Source organism: Ochlerotatus camptorhynchus, unplaced genomic scaffold (assembly GCF_037179485.1).
Source record: "Ochlerotatus camptorhynchus isolate MF236.1 unplaced genomic scaffold, CSIRO-AGI_Acam_v1.1 ptg000626l, whole genome shotgun sequence".
Classification (NCBI taxonomy): domain Eukaryota; kingdom Metazoa; phylum Arthropoda; class Insecta; order Diptera; family Culicidae; genus Ochlerotatus; species Ochlerotatus camptorhynchus.
The window spans coordinates 2,322,171-2,348,713 of record NW_027041105.1 but is presented as its reverse complement, the minus strand read 5'-3'; the positions used below and the strand labels follow the sequence as shown (position 1 = coordinate 2,348,713).

Below are 26,543 nucleotides of genomic sequence, written 5' to 3'. Positions count from 1 at the left end.
ACTTTGGACGTGAGCCTCGTCCCAGATCACCATGGCAATTCAATAACATATGATGGACATCAAACCGACCAAAAAAGGTGGAATCATATTAGAACCAACCAACCAAGGACGGTCTATGGAAGGAAATTGCCGGTGAAGCACGGAATGAAATACGAAGCGTTACACGCTAACTTTAAAGTACCCATTAATGAGTAAAAAAGACCCATTTTGAAGAAAAGTGGCTTAACTCATTAAATGAGTAAAACCAACTTTACTCATTAATGAGTATTCAATGGATACATCACAAAATGGGTATTTTTACCCGTTATAATTTTTCTGAGCATGCGTAAAAAGTACCCATTTTATTGATTTGTTTTTGCTTCATGGGGCTACCAGTCATAAAATAAAGAACCTCTTGAAATCTTTGCAAGTATGAACCGAAATCATTGAAACAAGTCATATTTTTGTTATTGCCACATAATTATTGGAAAAAATTAGCCATTTAAACATAATATTATCACCAGCATCAACCGGTTCGATGCAATCGAGGCTTTCCTCGAAGGGTGTTTTCGTCATGCAGCACAGTTCACTGCTGGAATCAATCCTTGAGGGATGTCGCTCATCGAATGGGTCCGGATGTTTACAAATATTAACTTTGTTTCTCCCTTCACTGGAAACGGGTTATATTTTTGTTATGCCAACTTAATCCTCATCATAATGACACTTTTGATTCTTACCTCGTAAAATTGGTACAAGACCATACCCAGGAAAACTGTACATGACCATATGACTGTAGTTTTGATGTATTTAGTGACAAATTGAATGGGTGAATCATGGGTAACTCAATATAAATTCTATTCTAACTCTTTACTGTCATGAACTTGGTGGCCCTGCAAAGGGCCGTTTGGCGCCTCCTTTTCCAAGCCTTTGCTTCCCTTTGCTTACTTGATGCTTGTTTGTCGTTGAACGGTTGAATCGAAACTAAGCTTAACGCGCAGATAGCAACCTGTTATATAGGCAACCAGCTCTGCCGGTACCATATTTTCTCGCTTTTCATTGGCTATATAATATAGCCAATGGGAAGCGAGAAAATATGGTAGCGGTCGTCCATTAATTATGTCACACATTTAGGGGGGAGGGGAGTTTTGAAAACTGTGACGAGCCATACAAAAAAAAAATTAAGGTCCATACAAAAAATGTGACAAAGGGGGGAGGGGGTTGAAAATGGGCCAAATTTGCGTGACATAATTAATGGACCATCCCGTACCGGAAGAGCTGGTTGTCTATATAACAGGTTGCTATCTACGCTTTAGGCTTGGTTTCGATTCACCCGTACGACAAACAAGCATCAAGTGCTTGGAAAAGGAGGCACCAAGCGTCATCGGAAGGTTCTAGGTGAAAACATCAAGGGTACTACCAAGCATGCCATTCGTCGTCTGGCTCGACGTGGTTACGTCAAGCGTCTCCGGTCTGATCTTTGAGGAAACCCGAGGTGTGCTGAACGTGTTCTTAGAAAATATGCGTGATGCCGTCACCTACACTGAACACGCCAAGCGCAAAACCGTCACGGCCATGGATGTCGTCTAAGCTCTGAAGCGACAGGGACGCATTCTGTACGGTTTCGGAGGTTAAAACTTATCACCAATGTAACACAACGGCCCTTTTCAGGGCCACCAAGTTCATTTCAGAAAAGAGTTAGAATAGAATTATGTATCGAGTATCCCCTGCTTCCAAGTTTGGTTATAAGACTACAACTCTAGAGAGCAGCGGCGCCCGTGGTGTAGTGGTAAGCGTCCCAGCAGGTCTGGGTTCAATCCCAGTCAACGCTGCCACGAAGTTCTGTGGCATAACATCCCTGATCACGCCTTCCTTCGGGGTTCCCGGTTCATGAGTTGATGGGTCGATAGTAGGGTCCAGGTGTGGGTATGCACAGTTGTACACACCAACTGCTCATTTGGTAATAACTTTTCACTCAGATGTTGAAATTTATTTTTCTATAAAGTAATTGATAGATTAGGCTCATAGTTTACTATAGATATGCGAAGATTATGTAATGCTTAACATTTAAATCAACACTAATCAATTTAACACTTAAATTCCGAGATGTGTAGTGAGCATTTCTCACCTCATTTTTACAACGCAAATACAAATACAGTTTACTACTTGCATTAAAATCTACTTTATTTTACATAACTATAACAAGCTTACACTCTATTCTATCTACTGCTTCAAAAAGAACTATGTTCCGTCAACTGTGTGCAAAGTTATTAGCAAATGAGCAGTTCGTGACCAAAACTGTGTGTGGGGTGTGGGAAGCATTGGTGCTCAGCACGGAAAACAAATCCAAGGAAAAAAACAGCATTTTGTGTGGTCGTTGGGGGCGTGTGGTTCTGAATTGGCAACAAAATGTTCCGCAATTGTATCCTTCCTATTCGTACACGCCCGAAGATCGGAGGCGAATGACACTTCGACTTGTTTCATCTAGGAACCATTCTCTGATGACTGTGTTGGGGAAGCAGCACATGCATGTACGTAATTGGTGGATTTGTTAGTTATTTAGAAGCTTTTGGACAATGCTTGACATTTACCACTTTTTCAATAGTTTAAATTTGAAAATCAACAGTCAAAAGCATTGCTATCGATGCGTAGAAATGTTTCTGATCGATTGGTGATAACATAATTGAAATTGGTCCAGGGCAGCTAAGTTATTAACGTTCAAAATCTTTCATAATTTCATTTTTTACTTTTCTTAAATTGTACCCCCATCTTCCCAAAAGACGTAGTCCTACGTCAAAAAAAAAAAAATATCAAAATTAAACTAAATACATGCCAGGGTTGAAAAGAATATTTTCGAACCTGGAAATGTGTATGTATCACCAATATCCATTTGATAACGGTGATGCAAACATGCGGGGCTTATTGTGAGTGAAAGTAACCTCGGAATGGGCGTGACTCTCCAGACATTCTGAAATGGGTTGCTGGATCTGCAATAGAGCTATCACCTTCTAACTCCCGGACTAAAGCTGTCTACAATGACCATAAATGCGACATTGAAGAGAGAGTTCTTCCATAATAACACTGCCAGCCAGTGGGGGTTATAGGGAATACACACACACACACATACCCGTCCGGGGTGCAATGCGCAACACCAACACCGATCAATAGAGTGCTTCTTTGTCGACCTCACTCCGACAAAGGGATTCTGATGTGCCGATACGGATAAAGCAGCGACGACATCGAGTGTGAAACAAAATGCATGAAAATCTTCACACACACAAACACATGAGCTCGAAGACAAGTAAAAGGATAGGCTAGCAATCGCTAGAACCAGATCAAAAAACCGCACACACGATTAAGGAGAGCTACCAAACAAACAAACAAACATATGGAAAGGAACAAGCATTGAACAAACCTAGGTTAGGAACTCTAATAAATTATATAATGATTTCCGTTATTTGCCGCTAAAATAAATGTTGTTTACGTAAAGTTTAAGCTTTCCAGGTAACGTTAATTTTGGTTGACTAGGTTTTTCACATTTGACGTCGTTCTATTTTTGCGTTATTTGTTGCGGTATTTTTGTTAGCATAATTTCCTCCAGGTTGGACTACCTGGGAAAACAGTCTCCGCACTCACGTGTCACGATCGGTGGAAGAAATCTGAAAGGGGAAGTTCCTCCAGTGATGATAAATGTGCGTGGGTGTTGTTGTGTTTGGGTAGAACGGCGGCTAGCACCAACTTTCTCTTAAGACTGTTTGAAGCAGCCTCTCTCTGTGAGGATCTCAATTCCTCATGGGATTTCAGTCTACTGAATCGCCCTCAAACTAATTTTCGGTCTCTTCTACACATGAACCCGCCCTGAGGCTGGGTTTCTTGCCGGGCAAATCAAACCGTGACGAGTGGTCCTCTTCGGAGCTAATCGTTTTGAGACAGGAAGCGTATTCAGTGGTCGAAATCTCGCAGGTTGCGAGGCTTCCGTTACGATGAGCTCGCGGATCTGGCGTCGCTGGGTGTCAAAGCCGAATTCAAGTTGGGCAGAGTCGGTATGACTTGCCCAAGTAACATTGCAAGTTTTATTGAAGTTTTAAAGCACTCTACAAGTCTAAATAAGGGTCTACAGAACCTTCATAAAACCTGAATTGTTACTTGGGTTGGTCATCGCCCACCTGAGGATTTGACTTCCAAGGTGGAATACTTCACCCACGACATTCTTGGTGAGAAACCGTTCATGGTCGCCATCAGGGGCCTACCAATCTTCGACCCGAAGTTTATCGAACATGACGACGAAAATGTGAAGGCGTATCCGGATTGCATTTTCCTGGTACACTTCCACAAAGAAACGGTGACGCTCAACGCGCTGAAAGCCATCCGCTCCATGAACTCCATCATCGTCCGCTGGATCGTGGCGGCCATCGCGATGCGACTCAGTACCAACGGTTTCTGAACTTTGGACACGGCACCCGAAATTGCAACATTAAGCCACGCTGTGGCAATTGCGCTTAAAACCACGCCACCTCCGAATGTACTGCGTGGCGATAGTGATCGTGTTCTCTCTTTCGTGTTTTTTTTTTCTTTTTTTTTGTGTGCGTGCTCCGAAATGGTTGTGTTGCTATTGATTCCCACACCCAATTACTGATTCGGTTGAGAGATGTTCGTAGGCGCCAGTTTCAAGCCCAAGTAACATTTTAAGTTTTATGAAAAAGCAACTGTAAAACAACATTCATAAAACCCTGGTCAAGGCTATTTTGTCATTAATGCATCCACCAAAACCTCATTAAGACTAGAATATGTCTAGTTGGCCCACCCTGGAGAAGGTTCTGAAGGGTGTATTCTCGAAACTCGTCAAGATTGATTTACTGCAAAAGTTGTATGACGAACGCATTCAGAACCATTTGAAAGCAACAATAAAAACCCTTTCCGAGCCATTTCCCCTAGCCGCATGCTGAATCCACTAGGAAAGCATCAATCAAGATAGAAAAGGATTTATGAATCCGATCTTATTTAATAATTAAAATAGAAACTGATGGTATAAGAATATTGTTGAATATCCAAATTTATTACAATAGTTTTCATTAAGTGACCTAGTTTTAAGTGCCATATTCAATTTTATGTGAAATGTACGTGAAAACATCGAAAAAATTAAGTCCACCCTCGTAAAACGTCGATTTGACCAATTATTTAACATTGAAAAAAAAAAATATATTCTTCAGATCGAGCTTGGCTGACATTTTTTTAAATGATTTTCGTATTTAAATGTTTGCTCATTGCTAAATTTACCAAAATATAGTTATATCCAAGGCAACATAGATTGAAAATCGAAGATTGTAAAAAAAATAAGCAAACTAATTGTAACATGGCGGTGGCATAAAAGTTGATTTTCATGGGTCATTTGTGAAAAAGTTGTTTTGCTTTCAAGAATTCCTTAACAAATTAATAAGGTTTTAAAATGGCTTTTATGAAGAAAACTTGCAGGCTGAATTGTATTTATCTAAAGCCATTTTGCTTGATCCTACACCATTCAGATTAATTGCAGCATTTATGGAGGCAAAGTTGCCTGCAGAAAGTTAAACGTCAAAGTTTGTTTATCTTTCGATAGTTGCGCTGTGAGATCCAGGATTCTTCCAGGCGGTTTTCTCCCGATGGATTGTGAGCAGTTACTCAGATAGTTTGCGATGCTGTTTTACAACATTTCGCATTTCGAACAGCTGGAAGCGCAATCGTTCCCGAAAAAGATCCCCTTCTTCCGGATGGTTACAGAAGTGCACCATCCAATGATGCAGAGATGTACGGTTGAATAAAATTTTCGAAGAGTCTTTCGCCGAATAAAATCGCTGCTTTGGATCGGAAACAAGCTGATCTCCGCTATCTAACAGTTTCAGTGGTTTGCTGTCGGTTGTTATTTCGATTGTCATCGCAAGATCTGGAGAAGGCTGGTATGTTTTTCAACTTTAGACAATGTTTTATGAGTTCGAGGGCCCCGCTCACTTTACTCTTCTCAGACAGATGGTAAGTCGTTGGTGGTGTGCTGGTTCTTCTAAAGAAGTTAATTTATCTGAAATTGACTTGATTTTTTCATCCTACTTCGTCTATCCCTCGAGATTTCCTTGTCATAGATTTGGCATTTAGTAACTATGAGGAACCATCTTTTAAGCTCAATTTGTAAACAAAGTAATTGGGGAGTTAATGATGCTTTTTAAAAAGGCTAAAAAGCAACAATAAATGCTTTTTTCTCTAATGCAAAAATTAATAGTTTTATGGTTGCTTTTATAATGATAGAACACGTTTATAAAGTATTTTATAATGACATTAATAAACAATTGCTAATGACGTTTATGCTTGAATTATAGAACAGTTTTAAGGAGGGATTGATAACTGTTTTAAATTTATTTTTAAAACAAGACAGTTTTTGACTTTCTTGCCAGACTATAAAAGGTTTTTAAGACAGCAAAAAGCTGAATTACTAAGCAGGAATGTTTTACACTTTAAAATGCTATATTTAAACTAAGTGGATTGTTCATTGCCGTTATAAAACCATCATAAATCATAGTGGATGCTAAATGGTTACTGAATTGCTACTTGGGAGAGGACTGGAGATCTGGGCAAAAATGTGAAATGACCGATCTGAACAGGCGGATTGCTTCCAGAATGGACTCACTCCGAAATGAAAGTTTCGGGCGTGTTGTCCAGAATCTGGACGACCGCTCCAGACCATTCTGGAAGATAACCAAGGTCCTTAAAACTCATCCCAAACCCGTTCCACCTCTCAGAGTGCACTAGAACTCATTTAACTGTTGTTTGTAGACTACTTATTCACTCTCGAACTCATTGCCTGGTAATTGAATTCCATTACTAGTGTTGGGGGCGGTGTTAATTTGATTATTTGAAAACTGGTGACAAATGAATATATTGTCTAAAATTAAATTCAAAATCTGGTACTCGCTACAATCTATGTGCACAACTACCTTTATTTATGGTACAATTGTAATATTTTAGGGGATTTTTGTTTGATTTACCGGTGCAATTTCTAATTTTTAGGGGCAAAAAAACTATTTCCTATTGGTACATATCACAATTTGCTATGGGCTCGTTATTGTCTTTTAAGGTACATTTTACATTTTTTATTGATATATTAAATGGACTACCATTCCAGTATTCTAAAAAAAAAAAGATGCTGTAGTGTCTTACGATTGACTACGGTTCCAGGAGGGATTGCCAAATATCACTATCCACAACCAACCAATCAGTCCCTGAACAGCGGCGCCGGTGGTGTAGTGATAAGCCTGATTGCCTATCACCCCAATAGGCCTGGGCTCAATCCCAGTCGGCGCCGCCGGGATTTTCTGAGGCATAAAGTGGTCTCCGGTCTATGAGTTGATGGGCCGATAGGTAGGTTTCAGAATGATATTCCGTATGATCCCAACATTATTTTAAGAGAGTTCCAATAAAGCGGAAACGGAAAAGTTGTATTAAGATGCATTAATGGTGTGATTTGGTTATATGAATAAAAGAATTTATTGAGCCTTAAGACTTTTTTTTTAACCAGTTCGTTTAATTACTAGTTTAAGTCGTGTGTGACATTTTGCCGTGCCAACAATCAGTAGTGTTTGAATTAACATTTTAAACAGCTGTAGTTCTAGGTTAGTATTGGGTACCAATTACTCGTGGCGGGCTCGGGGTTAAAGGGTAACACATTCGATTGGAAGAAGCTAGGTAGGAAACTGGTTTGTGTAGCCTCCTTCTGATGCTACTCTCGGACGGTTGTCCAAATCCTGGCTGGGCAGAGGCAAGTAGCACAGAAACAGGAGGATAATAAGAATGGGACACAATGGCTGGAAATTGTTTGGAATGGAGGGGACGGTCACCTCAAACTCTAATATTAAACAAACAAAGGAATTCGTAGATTGCCTGCATGTAGGGAAGATCACGGGTTCCCAATACATCTCTTACTTCACGGAAGGGTTGTCTACCTCGGGCCACTAGGGTATTCAACAGTCGTGCTCTGGAGACGTCATTACTCGGGCAATACCAAACTGCGTGATCGATGTCCTCATAACCGGTTCTACACCAACATATATTGCTGTCAACGAGGTTCATTATGTAAAGATGTGCGTCTAGGGAGTAGTGGTTGGACATAAGTCTTGACATCACGCGAATGAAGCCCCGACCAGACCTTTGAACCACGCTCTCAAAGAAATATTTGGAATAATGGAATGTAACCACCATCCAATGTCCAATCGTTTTGCCAACTTAAAGATAAATCTGACGTACTAATGGGAAACATTCATCATGTGAAATTCTTCTATCATAAATCTCGCCTTGTTGTGCGCCCACCTTTGCGAGAGGGTCTGCCTTCTCATTGCCTAGGGTTGAGCAATGTAAGGGGACCCATACAAAGGTAATCATTGGACTGATGCAAAATTTGAAATTTTCGCTCCACAGTGCTCAAACGATTCCAAATTGGGTCCTGCTTAGCCTCCAAAAATTCGAACTAGTTTAGTAAGAATCTGAATTGGCACAAACCATTTCAAGTTTATATGGGAATTACTATGGGAAAACTTATGTTTTTGTTTATGTCTATCTAACAATTCACCACATGACTGTGCTTTCAAAAATGATAGCAATGATTGTAGCAAATTTTTTCAGCTACAACTTTGTTCGAAACCACTTTTCAATCAAATGCCCGAAACAAAAGTTATTAATGATTCAAGTCACTGATGTCTTATGATTATGCTCATTCAACTGTTCAGCAGGCAACATTGGTGTATCTGGTGAGAAGAATAGAGCACAAATATCATGGCTACTATGTCACACTGCAGAATACAGTGTTGCTAACAGAACAGCTGCTTGATCATGCCATAAGATTATCAATCTCTTAAACAATTAATAATTATTTAATTTGACATTTGGCTGAAAAACGATATTTCGCAAAGTTGTAGCTTAGGAAAATTCCCGTAAGAATAGTTATAGAACTTTTCGAAAAAGCAATATGGAAAATGAGTAGAAGACAATGAACAAAAAGTTTGGTTTTCCCATAGTAATTTCCATTTAAACTTCGAATAATTTGTGCCAAGTCAGTTTCTTACCAAATGAGTTTAAATTTTGGGACGCTAATCAGGATCTGATTTGAAACCGTTTGAGCATTGTGGAGCGAAAATTTCAAGTTTTGCATCAGTCTAGTAATCATATATGATCTTTCGACCAGCAAACTCATCTGCTCCTTTGAGCATTAAGACTTGCTGTCAGATAAATTTATCAAATAAGTAAATAAATAAATATTATGATTTAGGTCCTCAATTTGGAAATCAAGATAACAACCATTTTCGGATTGCGAAAATGCTTCAGATATCGTGCAGATATTTTAAAAACAAGAACAAGTAGTCATCATGATTTTAGTTGATCGAATTTTAGCTATGAGTCTCCGAGTTTTGTTTTTGTATTTAATATACTACTGATTGACTCGTCCCTCGGTTTCCACCCACCCTCCCTCACCCGAACGCCCCTTTTCACAACTTTTACACTTCATTTCATTCTACCGGGGTGGACGCCGACAGGGAAAAAGATATGACGGGTGAAATTGAAACTTTTCTACCACCCGCTGATGCCGAGATGTGTGAAAGCCGGCTTTCCTCTTTGATTGTACTGTGGGAAATGCCGTCTGACGTATTACCATCCACCCTTGCCCTCGTACGTCACACAAACACAGACTATGCTGCGGTGTGGTGGTGGCTGGTGAACACTGATTGAGAGACACGTGTTTGTTTATTCATGTTGAAGGGAAGGGAAAAATGTTGCCTTTTATTTCTTGGTTTTTTTCCCGTCCATTTATCCAGGGTTTTCCAACTCGCATTAGTAGTGATAATGATCTTTGATTCCTTCGGGAAACATTGGGGAACGGAAATAAAGCAAACTTCTTCATTTCCCGGATTGAATTGATGAACTGTGTGGGGGTGCTTCTGGAAGTGGTCTCACCTTTAATTTGTGGATTGATTTGCTTTCTTTTCAGGACGGAATGGGTCAGCTGAAGATAGTTTCCGGAGGCATTCAACTGACGGGGCAGGCAATGGTTCTGGACATTTTACGAGCTTCCTCGATACGTTCCAAGCACGGGCAACCGATTTCTATAGGTAAGGCGTGGTCAATTAACTTTTTCGGTGTTAATGCAATCTAAATTAATCAACTTTCAGAATCTTCGCGAAACTTTAGTGTAAACACTCGTGATTTCGAGGGATACTTGGAAAATCAACTTTTTTTGGGACACGATCGGTTAGAAGTGCTGGCGAATCACTTTCGAGTGTCGGACGCTCATGGCACATCCCTTTTTGCTGTCGATCGTGATGAAGTCTCCATTGGAGCCAGTTCGCTCCGAGTCGAAGGAGAAGGTGGAGTCATTTTCAAGGATTCGATCCAGACGCCTTTAGTACGGGCAGAGGCCGGGAAGGATCTGAAGTGAGTTTGTTGACTGATTCTTAGACAACTTCTTGCTAGGAATATGAATTGATTTATTTGTATACTCTAGATTGGAATCACCAACACGATCCCTGGAGGTACGCGCAACTCAGGAAATATTCATGCAATCACGTGCCGGAAGCATTGAAGCCAACTGCCTCAACGATCTCAAGCTGCATTCTGTGGCAGGAAGCGTAAGTTCTTTGAACCTTACGATATACTCTAGCGTCCTAAACTTTTACGATTTACGTCACGTTCTAACAGATCCGCCTGGATGCCAGCTCGATTATCATGCCCAATCTTCGAACCGTTCAGGCTCCATCATCTTCCTCGTCTGGATCGTCCCGAGACCATGGCAGCAGTAGTTCAACATCTTCTTCTTCGTCGTCTTCGTCCCACAGTAAAATCTATCAACTGTGTGCCTGTTCCAATGGAAAACTATTTCTCGCTCCGGCCCACAGCATATGCACGGCTGACGACAGTGCCATCTGTAGGTAATATTTTTTACTCTCACTTCCCGTAGTAGCAATTGCATCAAAACGTCATCAAACAAGTAGCCTAATTATGCATATAATAAAACCATGAACTTAGCTAGCCATGAAATGTGTAAATAACTACGAACGTCCATGGCCTACTGCGTGTTAAAATTCGACGCAAGGAAACATTCTTATTTTGACACAAGTTAAAAATCACGGACCCTTTAGAAAAAAGTATAGCCTAAAATTTATAAATTCAGGTTGAATTCCAACAACACGAAGCAATTGTTATCGGAAATTTGTTACATTTGTTTTACGTCGGTCACTTCAATGTGATTTCCCTCCACCTAAACCAGAATCAACCCCTTGTAGTTAGATGTTTGAATGTGGAACCAAACACAAATCATCACCTGAAATGAACAAATTCTTCAAATTAACCTTCTAGCGAAAAAGTAAAAAGAAAACTTATTGAAACTGCAGAGCTTATAGTCGATCAAATAACCGATGATTCATAAAATACGCCAATTGAAGAACGTTAGACCCCAAATTAGACGCATTATTGTTACATTTTGGCTCAAGAACAAAATAAATCAAAAACAGAAACATTCAAACCGATTCGTCACATTCGTGAATGAACAAAAAATAGCTTGAAGCTAGTCAATCCAGCATGCACTAGGTGAACCGATAGGTTTAAGGAAATTGTGAAACAGAAAATAAAGCTCTGCAAGGTCACCAATTCAAATGATAATCGAAATACGAAAGTTTGATAGTAGCAGACGAAAGAGAGGTATAGTTTTTCATAAAAAAATATACATATCATATACAGTAGCTCATAAGGTATCGAAAGAATAAATATCGAAAATGATAATTCGTACACTTTTTGATTGAGGTGAACGTATCCGAAGGAATTTTCGACTTATGGTTGCAGTTTGTATAGGATTTAAAGGTAAGTTGAATTCGATGGGAAGAGTATTTCAGGTTATCAGTACTTTTTCTAGGTGCCGTAAAATGGGGTAACATTGATAGTTTTTTAGAGTATATTCTAAATATTTTTACAGCAATGAATGCTTTCAAATTTTTATATTTTTAAAACAAGTACTGAGGATCCAAGAGTTGATTCGTTACTAATATGTTTAAAGAAAATTAAAGCATTTACACTATTTATTTTTAGTTTTGTGACCGAACTTCAGTATTTTGATTTGATGATGATGATGATGGTCCCACCTCTTACACCTACAAAGGTTTGAGCTGGACGATTTATCTTTAAGATAATTAAATGTAAACTTATTAACCAGGTTAGTAACAAAACGATTTGGTTACATTTACAGATATAAATTCCCTCTAGAGTTTACAGTTGCTTCACAGCGATATAAATGTGACAAAGCTTAGGCATCCACGTCTTAGTTCGTCTTTTTGTCCACCTAAAATATTCATAAGTATTACAAGCGATCAAGAGTTAATGAACAATCAACAAAGCATCGTATTACACTAGCAACCCCGCAATCTGATGCTCTCATAATTTTCAGCAATGTCTGGAATGCTCACGAACCCCCAACATTTGCCAGAAAACTTACTACTAACTCAAGGTATCTTGCAAATAAGCTTCAAAATTGCATTTCTTTTTTTATCAAATGTTAAATTCAGTCCTCTATATCCGTAATACGCGCGCGAGGCTCAAACCTTTGTGGACTACTATTTTTTTTACTACTACTATTAAATCAAAAAATCCATCATCACCATCGTGGCGAACAAAATAGTTTTTGCAGTGCTACAATAATTATTAAAAAGTCGTTATAACAGCTATCCATACAAAACAATCCGTTAAAAATAACTTCGTTAAGATACATAATTTGTCAATTCATAAAAAAAAATCACTGGATAACCGTTCAAAAGACAGTTTTAACGTGTGAAATGCAATGTCTCTTAAATTCTGCTAATGTTGTTGAACGTTTAATGTGTCTAGGCATCGAATTGAAAACATTTATTCCTTTAAAAAATAATGAATTCTGTGAAGCACAAGTCAAGAAATGTGGTGTTCTTATTTCATCCGCGTTTCTAGTATTATATCTATGATAGTCACTTCCTCTTTCAATTCGATCACACAAATATCGAGGCAGCAAACCGTTAACTACTTTAAAAATGAACACCATAGTCAAATATACAATTCTTTGCTTCACCGACAACCATTGTAAGGCGTCTAGCATCAAAGTTGAGGAAGTGAATCTATTACATCTCAAAATCAAACGCATTATTTTACTCTGCAAGTGCTGTAATCTCGATATTTGTGTTGCATTGGACAGAAATAAAATGGATGGGCAAAAGTCTAGATGAGGAGAGATGATTGATTTGTATAGCTGTATTTTACTGGCAATAGTTAAATCGTTTTTCAATCGACATAGAATTCCATACTTCTTGGCAATTTTCTTAATAACATTGTCAACGTGAGAGTTGAACTTAAGTTTGTCATCAATAATCGCACCAAGATATTTAATCTCCCGAACGCGATCAATGGTCTCATCATCAATTACAACAGAGACGTTCTAATTTAATCGATTCCGCGAAATTACCATAAATCTAGTTTTACTTGTATTCAATTTTAACTGCTTATGTGATAAGGGTGATACGGTCAAAATTTGGTCAATATCAACTTAACGTATTTCTTTCAATTTTGCATTTAAAAAACCTGAACACCCCTCATTTTGAAGGTGTGTGTGTGTGTAGAATGTTGCTCCTATTTTGATTTTGGAATTCACTCTTCAGTTGTCAAAATGCCGTCCAAGCAAGAAGAGCAGCGTATCAAAATTTTGCTCGCGCATCGCGAAAAACCGAGCTACTCGCACGCAAAGTTGGCAAAATCGCTAAAAGTTGCCAAATCAACCGTTACAAATGTAATTAAAGTGTTTAGGGAACGTTTGTCGACAGCCAGGAAGTCTGGATCGGGGGGAAATCGAAAACCGGAAGCCGCTGAGACGACAAAGAGAGTTGCCGGTAGTTTCAAGCGAAACCCTAACCTCTCTCTCCGAGATGCCGCAAATAAGCTGGGTGTATCGTCTACAACCGTGCATCGAGCCAAAAAACGAGCCGGACTATCGACTTACAAGAAGGTAGTGACTCCAAATCGCGATGATAAACAAAATACGACGGCCAAAGCGCGATCCCGGTGGCTGTACACGACGATGCTGACGAAGTTTGACTGCGTGGTAATGGACGACGAAACCTACGTCAAAGCCGACTACAAGCAGCTTCCGGGACAGGAGTTTTATACGGCAAAAGGAAGGGGAAAGGTAGCAGATGTTTTCAAGCACATGAAACTGTCAAAGTTCGCAAAGAAATATCTGGTTTGGCAAGCCATCTGTACCTGTGGCTTGAAAAGCAGCATTTTCATAGCTTCCGGGACTGTCAACCAAGAAATTTACGTGAAAGAGTGTTTGAATAAACGTCTGCTGCCTTTCCTGAAGAAACACGGTTGTTCCGTACTGTTTTGGCCGGATTTGGCATCTTGCCATTACGGTAAAAAGGCCATGGAGTGGTACGCCGCCAACAACGTGCAGGTGGTTCCCAAGGACAAGAACCCTCCCAACACGCCAGAGCTCCGCCCAATTGAGAAATACTGGGCTATTGTCAAGCGGAACCTAAAGAAGACCAAAAAAACTGCTAAGGGCGAGCAGCAGTTCAAGGCAAACTGGCTTTCTGCGGCGAAGAAGGTGGACAAGGTGGCTGTACAAAATCTGATGGCAGGGGTCAAGCGTAAGGCCCTGCAATTCGGATTTGGAAAAGCGGAAGCCTAACTGAATATTTTTCCTGAATTTTATACTAATTGAACTTGAAAAAGAAATTTAATTTGATTTTTTAAATAAACGATTTCACCGATTTACACGCGTTTTCCCTTGACCAAATTTTGACCGTATCACCCTTTAGTAGAGTACCACTTGATTGCACATCATTCTGTTTTAACCTGAAAAGATATAAAGCATCAGCTCATTTTCGCTTCGGACGGCGTGGATAGCAATAGCAGCAGTAGGAAGGTGGTGGCTAGTCCACTTTTCTACAACCCAACAAGCAACAATTGACTGGTCGTGGCAAAGCAGGTGCCAATCGTCATCACAAATTCTTCGAGATAACCACCATCCGTCGTCTGGCTCGCCATGGCAGTGTCTGACGTATCTCCTGTTTGATTTACGAGGTGTGCTGAATGTGTTCCTGAAAAATGAGATCCGTGATGCTATCACCTACACTAAACATGCCAAGCGTAAGCTGCCATGGATGTCATCTACGTTTCGAAGTGACAGATACACACTCTGTTTGGTTTCGGAGGTTAAATCATCAACAACTTTGGCAACAAAACGGCCCTTTTCAGGGCCACCAAGCTAATTACAAAGAGTAGGAATAAAATTCATCTGTCTGTTTGTCCATATTCAGAATCAAACGCCTCCAACGACCACATCAAATGCTCATGTAACCAAACTGGAAGCAGGGGTACAATTGATTTTGATCAACTTTGATTGAACCTAAGTGGAGTTGGGAATGCATCCATTTACGTTCAAAGCAAAGTTTGCTAAAAATATAAATTACGATTACACGACAAATGAGGTCGACTCAACGTTGAGATTAGTTCATTCATATTCTTGAAAACGTATTTAACTTTCCAAGCTTTCACATGAATTTGTTTTCTAACATGAGCAACATCCCGATGTGCATATGAAATTAGTACACGGAAAAAAGTTTTCATGTAGTTTCCATTGGCAATGCACACAATATTTCTCCATTAACAAAACCAATTATATCTATCTGAATTTCTCATAACATTCATGTAATCACATGAGTTCTATATGATAAATCACTTAAATTTCATTTGACACATAAGGTTCATATGATTTTGTGGTTCAATTCACAATTAAAATATCACATGAAAGGTATGTGAAATTCTAATGAATATTTTCCATTGGATATAACCGCGCACGGTCAGGACCCATTCCTACGTTGTGAATTGATGAACAAAAGACGATAATTATTTCGGCCGTCCTGCCATGGCAGAGGCAGATGATACTGTGTTATATTTATTGTATTTGTTTTTCAAAGACAGCACATTACAGAGAAACATTAAGAACAAGTGGTGGTTTCTATTGATTGTTAAGGTTGATATAATCTACTTAGGGCCAAGGCGGTAAATGTCACTTATACGAACAGGATATGTGATTTATTCTTTGAGTGTATACTTCTATAATGAGAAAATTTTTCGTCAATTTTATCATATTCAAAATGATGTATGAGGTTCGGAAAATTTTACTCAATTTACAAGTAAACTTTTTCTAGAGTTTGAGTAATTTAAACTTAAATTTGAGTCGATCTTATATGCAATGTAGTGTGGAAATCCGTTAGCTACTGGTCCTTTTGCACGCAGCGGGGGAACGAGCACATCTTAGTGAGAGATTAAACTTTCCACCGCTTAAATATGGAGAAATCGACAATCAAAAGAGCAATTTATAACCTTATTAATACGATTCTAAACATTTCGTGCTCAATTTGTGGAGCAATTCCCGGTTTTTTTCCCGGATAAAACCCTACGGCGTTCAAAAATAACCCTATAAAGATAATGATAAAATTTTGTCAGCAGAATTCCTCTACAATATGCAAGGCTGGTAGTTAATATTTTATACAATAGTATTGACTACAATAACGAAAAACGGTGACCAAATAGTGACATTTATTGATCGGAAAGATATTAAAGATGTGGATCTAATCTGTCGTTGAATGCGATCCACTTTGACAAATATTATAAATTTCCAAACAACCATGAGCATTTAAAAAGCTTTTTTTTTTAAATAAATTAAATGGTTGAAGCATCTTATAATATTTTTTTTAGTAAAATCATTATTAATTGGATAATCAATAGGTTACTTTGAAACCTCCATTTCCTCACATAGTACTCATTTTGCTGCCACGATTTTTTGGACACCAACCGTTGAAAATTTAGAGCCAGATCGCGAATTGGTTGAATTTTGGGATGTGAAAGATTGAACATAGAACTTTATTAGGAAATCTTGAAATTGAGAAAAAATTTAGACTCAGAGAAAAATGTTTAACGTCTTGGACAAATTTGTCAATCTTAAGACAAGAAATTTTAAAGATCTCGAATATAGAAACTTCTGTAAAACTTCAAAAATAGACACATTTCCATATCTCTGGAACCTAGAAATGTGTTCTAGATTGTATCAATAATTATCATTATTCTGGAACGACGAACATTTTCTCGAAAAATCTCGATTTTCAAAAGAGTTGTAAGAATCTGGGATACATTTTAGCGGTATTGGATTTTTTTTTTTAATGATGATATTTGGTAATTCGCGTTCTTTAATTCAAACAAATTAAGAAAACGTAGAATAATTTACGATACGTTAGAATGTAAGTTCACAGTCCAAAAAAGATTATTAGAAAATATTACATGATTTTAAACATAGAATTTATCTAAAATCTAAGATTGGAAATTTGTTGATTCCGGACTAGTAGAAAATACTATTTGATGGGCTTGGAATACAACTTCTGAAAAAAGAAGATACTACTCCATGATTTTTCGATGTTTGCCGATACTTAAACTTTCGGCTTCAAAGATTTATCGAAATTCAGGTCTTTGAAAAAAACTCTAGGGCTTGGCAAGTTTCATAGACCATTTTAAAACATATTAGGCTTGGAAAACTTTCAAGATGACGAAGAGATATCGGAACTAGAGTTTATTTCTTTCGAAACCTCAGAAAATTTGTAATATCTCCAGATCATAGACAATGGAAAAAATTTCAGAACCTGTTTTTTCGGATTTTTCCAGTTTTTCCAGTTTAATTTAAACAGTTAAATATGGTAAAATATCCACCGACAACCATCACAAGTTTTATCGCATGATAAAACCAAAATTCCTACTTGAAGCATATTTTATTATTTCGCTTAACTGTTGACCATAAAGAAAGTAATATGTAGTTAGGTCAAAATATGTTATTCTCAATTGTGGATTGGAATTGAGAAGAGAAATGCAAGGAAATTCCAGTTATGATTTTTGAAATAATCTTAAACGAATATTTACAGGATTCCAAGGAGATGATTTGAGAATGCTTATTTAAAGAAAAGTATTTTTTTATTTATAGTAATTTTCACACTCTTGGATTATTCTTGCTTTATCCGGGTGAGATTTTAACTCATGATTTTAGAGTGAGAGGTATGGATTCAGATCTTTATGTTTTACAGACTAACCTCGGTATTCAAAGATGTCCTTATCTTGGTATCTGGTTAGCACAAAGTGCAGAAATTAATGTTTAATTTATCTCTATGTCCGGTATCGAACATTTGCATGCCAGGCATGATCGGAGTTTGCAAGGAGTCTGAGACGGCATGAATTTGCTTCTCTATCTTGAACTAGCTTCGTAACATGATATGCCTTGCTGAGCCTTTTTACTAGAACTACTGCACTCGGAACACTGTAGCAAAGAATTCAAGCAATGACACCATATGCATTCCAATGCCACCATATGAAATTCTATAAATTTAGCTATCTTAGTAGAAACAACGACAAAATCACCGCTTGATCCAGGCGCGAACAGATTGCGAGTGAGAGAAACGTCTGTAAGCAAACTAATCCTACAAATTTTATAAGGGAACGATTATTCTATATGATTCTGATGAAGGAAGTTCCAAAGCATTTGGACAGATATTCCAGACGATTTTGACAAATATACCATGACATTCCAATGGGAGGAGGTTCTAGACGATTTCGCTGGAGATTTAACACGTTTCTGACGACTTCAATTCGTGGTGGAATTTTGTGTATTCTCTGTCGAAATTGCCTAAAACCTCTTTCGTTGGGAACGTCAGCAAACTCCGTCGAAATCATTGGCAGCATCTGAAATCTCCACCGAAATCGTTTGGAATCAGCTCCGTTGGGAACAAGGGCAAACTACGTACAAATCGTTTGGCATTTTCGAGTGATATAAAAGAAAGGGAAATACGCAGTCAACCTGGTATATATGTGGAATTCTAGGGCTGAATGTATTAGTGCACTTCGTTTTTCACTCGGTTTTCATTCCACTTCGCACGATTCGTTACTTTCGTTCTCTCAATCACGCTTGCAGTGACGTCATAACGTATGTTTCAATCGGCGTTTGCATAGGAAATATAATAGGAATTATAGAATTTCTGTATGTTACCAAAATTTGTAAATGTTCTTTCACTGAATGTTGATATAATTTATTGATTATTGTATTATGACACTATATACCATAAAAAGCAGTCTGCTGATGAGTTTTCACCCGTTTTCAAGTAAGGAGTTATCATAAAAAAAAAACGCCTGCTGATATTTCCCGGCGACTTTACAAAAGAATACAATCAAGCGTAATCATCATGCAAAAATAGCTAGGATTTGATTTTCTTCATATTTCGCAATGTTGCCTTCGAGTGTTATGACGTCGTCACCATCATCTTCCGCATTGTTTACATTCTTTCCTCTCCCAACACATACATGAGGGCTAGATCTCCACACCTTGTATAGACCAGGTTGATACGCAGTTGCTTGTTGTTTACACTTTCCTACCTGGATCTGAGCGTCAAGTGTCAAAGTTCGCGTTCGGATAGCAGATTGTATACACTCTGCTATCCGAACGCGAAGTTTGAATCTTGACGCTTGGATCCAGATAGCAAAGTGTAAACAAACGAGCTTCTACCATAAAGCTGGTCTAACGAGGTCTAATCAGTCGTAAAAAAAATGCCTGACGTAAGTCTCACTAACATATACCAGTCATGGGGGCGACCCCGGCGTAGTGGTTAACCTCCATACCTCTAACGCCAAAGTCACGAGTTCAAATCTCACCCCCGGACAAGTCACGAATGACCCAAGTGTGTTAAAGTGACTATAATTGAAAAAAAAAAAACAGTCATGAACGATTCAAACAGTTTAAAATGCTCTTCAAATAAACTTCGATTTTAAACAGAATTTAACTATTTTCGCTTTGATTACGCTACCTGTAGGCCTGATTGGAGGATAGGTCTGATATAAGCTTATAGGAAAAAAAAATAACAAGAAGAAGAAAAACTATTTTTTTTTTGTTAATTACTTTATTTGTACAGGCCCAATCGAATAAACTTTACAGAGCCAAGTTATCATTTTCTTTATACATTATAAATGTCTTAAATCTAAAATTAAAGGATTTGACCGATTACTCGCGGTCCTCTCGAGGTTAGTGGATGACAATTGTTTGGATCGGGAGAGGGAAAAGGAGATTTGGATTATGATTTATGATTAAAAAAATTCACTATTTCTAAAACATATACTTAATCTTATCGACGTTATATCAACTCTGTAATTATACAATTATTACAGAAAAAAATATACAAAAAAAAACACAAACACACACAAAAAAAACTATTTATTTCATAAAAATACCTTTCCAATTCAGCACCTCTAAAATCCAACGAATTCATTTCCTCTTTACCGTGACACATTTACCCACAAAAACTCCACAATTATAACGCATATGACTAATGTTGAAGGTGTAGCAGCAGAAAGCACGTTTTGTAACCCATTTCAACGCTTTTTGCCGGTTTTGTTCCTCTCTGCTGACTTTGCTTGGCTTGGTTGGGCTTGGCCAGCGCAACCCAGGACGAAATTTAACGAGCTTAAAATTTCAAACATACGTCTTTTCGCACTTGCTGGCATATCACTTGGTGGGTTCTCGGTTCTCCATAAACCACCGCCAGTTACCGCATCGTATCCTTGTGGATGTCTAAAAACCTGTGGAAAGGGTAAAAACTCCAGCTGGGAACAGCAATAAAAATGCATATATTTAATGCTTTCCGTGCTTGTTGGGAGCTGTCGCAAGTGCTGGCAAAATGACTCATGAAGTAAATGGTAGATGTTCCTATTTGCCAACTAATCTGGCAATACTGCAACCTTGGATTGCTAACACTGAGACTTGATGAATGTGTCCTATGCTCAGAGTCAACAGAGTCACAATATTTCCAAAACAACAACATCAGTCGGAAAAGCTGGAAAAACTGGCTTCTGGGCTTCTCTCTACCGTTCTAATGGCTTCTGGTCGGTCGTCTTCAATGTGAAGGTATATTTGTGTCCTCTGTGCATGCTCACAAAAATATGAAGGGAATCCCTTTTCATTTAAGAGCATTAAACTTCGGAGGAGATTCTTTGCAGTTCCGCCACCAATCATCTGAGGCTTCTTCATTCCCATAAACGGAGAGAAAACACTTTTTTTGTTGTTATCAGCCAGTTGGCAGGCCAGCAGACACACATGTTCACTTCCTGCGTGGACCAGAGCGAGGGCTGGCAAAGGAATCCAACAGTTCCCACGCGAGGTTCAGACCAAGGAGGCACGGAGCGGGTAGCATTTGAGGTTCCGCAACGACTTCTGCCACTGATGATGATTATGATGATGATGGGTGCTAGGCATCGTCCTCTGAAAAAGTGCTCCCAACTTGCAGTCACCAACAACGGGCTCGTACGTTACGTTACTTGCTTCCGGAGAGGTAGGTGGAGGGAAGATCGTTGTTGGTTCTGCGGGACCGTCTGCTGGTTTTAGTAATGAAAATTTGAGGAGGGATTAAAAACCGCAATTGTTATTGTTATGACTCGTTTGGGTTGGACTTTTTGGCGCTTGAAGAGCGGTAAGCTGACTGTGGATGGTTTGGAGAACCTTCATTCGAGGCTGTGGATATTGTTTAAATTAACCTATCGTTAGCTGAATAACTGTTCTTTGTTGTCATTAATTTCGATCATAGGATAATTTTCTATATTTTTTTTTAAATTTATGTTCAATACGTAAACTGATAGTATTTATTTCGATAATTCACTCAAACTAGTTTCGTAAAAATGGGTTTTGTAGATAAAATATATTTTCCTTAAATTGTACGAAACATTAGTATTGCCTGTCATTTCACCACACGCTAACTTTACGGCTTATTCGTACAAGAGACGAACTGATTGTCTACTAAGGTGCTCGTTCATATTATTGTTGCTCTTGTGGCTGATGGCAATGATATGTTGAGTCTTGTTGGTTGGAAAAGTTTCTGTTGCTGCTGTTTTCGTCTTAGATAACTGCTCATATTTTTTGTTGCTGCAAGTGATGCTGATGTGAATGTAGGTGGGTTGAGAGACTAGGGGAAGGTACACCGGGGCAAGTTGAAATGCGGGGTTAGTTAAAACGGAACCCGTAACTATATGCGGAAGTGAGTTATCACTGTGATGATTTTCAACAGTATAATTTAGACTTCAACGCATCCTTTAACTATCAAACCAGGTAGTTACAAACAGCGTAGCGTGCTCCACGGCTTTGTTTATTTTCAGTCCATATGAAATTTACAACACGCATTTTTTACGCTTTGCTTCAATAGCATAGCATATCATAGCATAGCATAGCATATGCGATTGTACAAATCGTGTGTGGCTATATAATGGTCAACTAATACGTTTTGCAGAAAATATCGAGTGTTGACGCAGAAAATATCACTTGGGATTAGTGATTTTCCCCACACAAAAATAAAATCTACAATACAAGCATCGCATTATACACCTGGCCACATCCTTACAATCGCAGGGGAAGGGAGGGAAAGTTAATCCAACATCTACTTAAGAAGGTGCAGGGAACCCATACTACCTTCATAGGTGTCACAGGAAGGAAAGAGTTGTGTTAGTGGGAGCGTGAATGATTTGGAAACTATATTCGTCAATATAGAGCATTTGATTAATCAGTGACAAAAATTAAATATAAATAGATAAAATGGAAAGATCTCACCCGATTGGCCTAGAGACTTTGCAGCGTCATGTTTTCAGAAATGCTTTATTTAATTTTCCTTGAACCACCGCAATCACTGATAACGCTCTTCTAGCTCGTACGTACAAAAGAACGCACTCCACGCATAATCAAGGTCATGTATTTTCGGACTGTCTTCTTTAACACCACACAAAGACGTTGCTCATCGCAGCAACAGAAAAATAGATCAGCGTGCTAGAGGTCGTACGGGGCAACAAAGAAAAACGCAAGACCAAGCACCATTGCATCAGCAACACGAGATCAAATTATCACGCACGGTATTAAAAACTATTAAATGCGATCACCAGTCCACCCCCAGTCACTCGAGAACAAAACGCATGTGAAAAGGTTTTCAGCAGCAAAAAAAAGCACAGAAGAAACAAAACACACCCGCTTCGGTCGCTGGTTCAATCAGCACCATTTTTTACGCTTTGCTTCAATCTTCTCAAAAATAAAAGTTAAATTTCCTGTATTTTGTATCCATTGTTTTGTACTAGGGAATCATATGAAGACTAGTTGGAGTGATGATATAGAAAAACCCGGTAACAAATTAAGTTACAAAAAATATCTTGAAAATTTCAAGCATATCAACATGCCTCACGTTGGGACAAATTGAAATGAGCACAATGGGGCAAGTTGAAATGGTTGTTGTTGTTGTTGTTCTTTATTAGCGACCGTTTAACCATTTGGACATTCGGGTCGTTTTTGATAAATAACAGTTTAAAGCTTAAACATTAGTATTTGAATTTATCACTTCTTAACCTATTTCCGGTTGCCTTCTTGGATCTGGTCATGGTTGGGTCTTCCTTAATTTGAGGACTGCTACAGATTTGGCAATTTGAGTGCTGATTTCTTCCATTGTTTCCTTAGTATGTTGATGATACCGATGATTAGCTGGATTGACACTATGACGCGGATAAGTGAGAGCTTCCAGTTGTGGTCTTCTAGGTATCCCGTGTGGACTTCTTGATTGTCGATTATGGTGACGTCCTGGTCACCGTTTTGGGTGGTATCTTTGTTGTCTGCGTTTCCCATTGTATGAGTGTTGGATGTAAAGTTGTACTGTAGTTGAACCGTGGATGATTTGAATATGACTGTTGCTTGATTGCCATTTGTCGGCTTTATAAGTATTGTATTTTGCTGACAGGTTTTTTTGGTGGTGAATTTTATTGCGTTCTGTGAAGAGCTAAACTCTACCGGGAAATCACCCATTGCAGGATAACAATGGTACACTCGGATACACGTCTTACCTGCTCAACACTTTCACACTCGAATGATTGCTTGCGTCCAAACCATCTCTGTTGAATGGTGCCAAGCCGATACAGAGGGTTCACGTTATAGAGTGGCGAGCAGGTATGTTGACTATACCCACACACGTTCTTTTTGTGTTGAATCAGCATAGGTTCGATGTTGATTGTGGTTGTTTATATTATCTGGGTAAGAAGGATCGTCGGGGTGACATTTTTGTTTTTTCCTAAGAGTTTTTTGTCTAAGTTTGATTGCTTCTGCTATGTGTTGGTTCCACCATGGAACGGTTTTTTGGGGGACTTCAGTAGATGTTTTTGGTATTGCTGATGAAGCTGCAGATTTGATTGCGTCTGTTAGTTCTTCTATTGTGTATAATTGATGTAATTTGATTGATTCTTCAAGCTTAGCTTCAAATATGTTCCAGTTTGCTTCGTGCATTTTCCATCTGGCTTTTGGAAGATATTGTGGTACCAATTAGAATTGGAAAGTGGTCACTACCGTGTTGGTCCTCGTGAATTGACCAGTTAATTCTGTTAGCAATTTCAGCTGAGCATAGAGTAAGGTCAATACATGTCGATGCGTTTGCCGAATGTATGAAAGTTGGGCTGCCGTCATTCAGCAGCATAAGCTTTTGTTCCTGTATTATTTCGGCGATCATTTTTCCTCTGCAATCATCTATATTTGATCCCCATAGACTATGGTGAGCGTTGAAGTCTCCCGATATAATAAATGGCTTGGGGATAAGGTTAATTATGTTGTCAAGTTCTTTTTTGTTAACTATCTGATTTGGTGACAGATATTTGCTGCAGAGAGTCATTTTTCGAGGTAGGTTGATTTTTATAGCTATTGCTTCAAGACTTGTGTTAAGTTGAATTTTTGAGTATTTTATTCCATGTTTGATTGCAATAGCAACTCCACCTTGTCCTGAAGGACGGTGGCAGAATAAGGTATCGTAACCAGGAATTGAATGTTCGTTTGACCTGTTTGTTCTTGTTTCTTGTAGACTGATTAGAGATGGCTTGTTCTCATTAATCAATATCCGTAATTCTGCGTCTTGTTTTCTGACGCCATTACAATTCAATTGAATAATTTCGGTTCATTTTCGGTTCGCTGTTGGATCCATTCTAGTTGTTTTGATGATGATTATTGGGTTTAGGGTTGCATCTCATCATCGCCACCCTCTTGAGAGCTGACATCCAATTCTGAGTTAACGTACTCAACTGTTTAACATTTTTTCATCTTGTCGTTACCTTTCTTTTTCCTTGGGGGAGATTTGATAGGATTGCCTTGGCTCCTGGTGTGTTTTCCTGATGGTTTGTATCCGTAGAGTTTCAGTGTGTTCTCCAGTTTGGAATAATTCTCTTTGAGAATTTCGAGCTCCTTTTCTGCCGTTTTTCTTTTTTGTTTTTCTTCTCTGTAGGCATTAACTGCCTGTTCAAACTGGTTTTGCATTTCCATGAGCTTATTTTCCATCTCCTTCATTTTTGTTCGAAATGTTTCTGCAGATCTAACCTTAGTGCTTCCGCGTAGGATTGCTTTTCTTCATTTAATTGTTTGATTTTCTCATCAGATTGTTGGGTTAATGCACTTTTAACGGAATCTGAATACGTGATTTTATTTTCGCTTTCCACTATTTTTCTAGCTTCCCAAAAGTTAATATTTCTGTCCACTTTCACTTTGGTGATAGCTACTTTTTTCTTGAATGCTGGGCACCCTTTGAAGAATGCTCCATGAGAATCACCACAGTTAACACATTTTGCTGCATTTTCACAGATTTCATGGAATGCCTCACCGCATTTGTTACACTTTTTTTCACTATTACAGTTTTTTTTTTCGATATGCACGAACTCATAGCACACGAAGCACCACAAAGGGTTCGGATACCACGGTCTTGTTTCCAACAGAATGTACCCAATTTTTACTTCTTGTGAGGACAAAAATGCCAGTGGGAGTTTTGTTCTCATCGCGTCCTTTCATAATCTGCCGAACTTCAGTTATGCCTGTTTTCGATAGGTCTTCGAGTAAGTCTTGGTCACTGTCAAACTTTATGTCCTGACAAAAAACCACTACTTTGCACGAGTTAAGAGTTTTGTGCTCGTACACTTTGGTGGAAATTCCTTGAGCCAGCTTTTCGATTTTAGCCAGGTTTCTGGCCTGGTTTTCACTTTTAACGTGGACGAGAATTTTCCCGTCTTTCGTTTTTTTTTGCGCTTGCTACTTCCCCGCAGTAAGCTTTTATTATTTTATCGACGAGAATCGGAGAGACTCCGTGGAAGGATTTACCCTACTCTCCCCTTTCCATAACTAAAATCTTTCCACCACCTCCACCAGAGGTTTCCCCCAGCCGGGGGAAACTAGAATTATTCATCTGGTAAATTTAAACTACTGCGTTAGGTGAACAAATTGCACACCGGGTTTATTGACACTCACGATTTGATAACTTATCACTTTGGCCGTTCGACCGCGCGTGTAATGTGACACCACTCGAGGGTATTTAATTGAACCCAAGCGAATTAAAAACAGCGACTGTACTGAACCGTGGTCAAGCTAATACTCAGTTAAAATGGTGGATATCCCATTCTCAGTACAATAAATC

At 38.7% G+C, this 26,543-nt stretch overlaps 1 protein-coding gene and 1 pseudogene across 1 annotated transcript in view; one reads left to right on the top strand and one right to left on the bottom strand.

Annotated features, from left to right (window-relative positions):
- The window catches only part of Scgdelta (sarcoglycan delta), a 124,855-nt gene extending 113,249 nt beyond the window's left edge, over window positions 1-11,606 (top strand). The window contains exons 4-7 of the mRNA XM_065237504.1: window positions 9,980-10,100; window positions 10,161-10,422; window positions 10,493-10,616; window positions 10,687-11,606. Of these exons, the coding sequence (XP_065093576.1) occupies window positions 9,980-10,100; window positions 10,161-10,422; window positions 10,493-10,616; window positions 10,687-10,920 (741 nt within the window). The 3' untranslated portion in view covers window positions 10,921-11,606. The remainder of the gene's footprint in view (window positions 1-9,979; window positions 10,101-10,160; window positions 10,423-10,492; window positions 10,617-10,686) is intronic.
- Window positions 11,607-25,171: 13,565 nt separating this feature from the next.
- Window positions 25,172-26,315, bottom strand: LOC135714201 (uncharacterized; annotated as a pseudogene).
- Window positions 26,316-26,543: the final 228 nt, after the last annotated feature.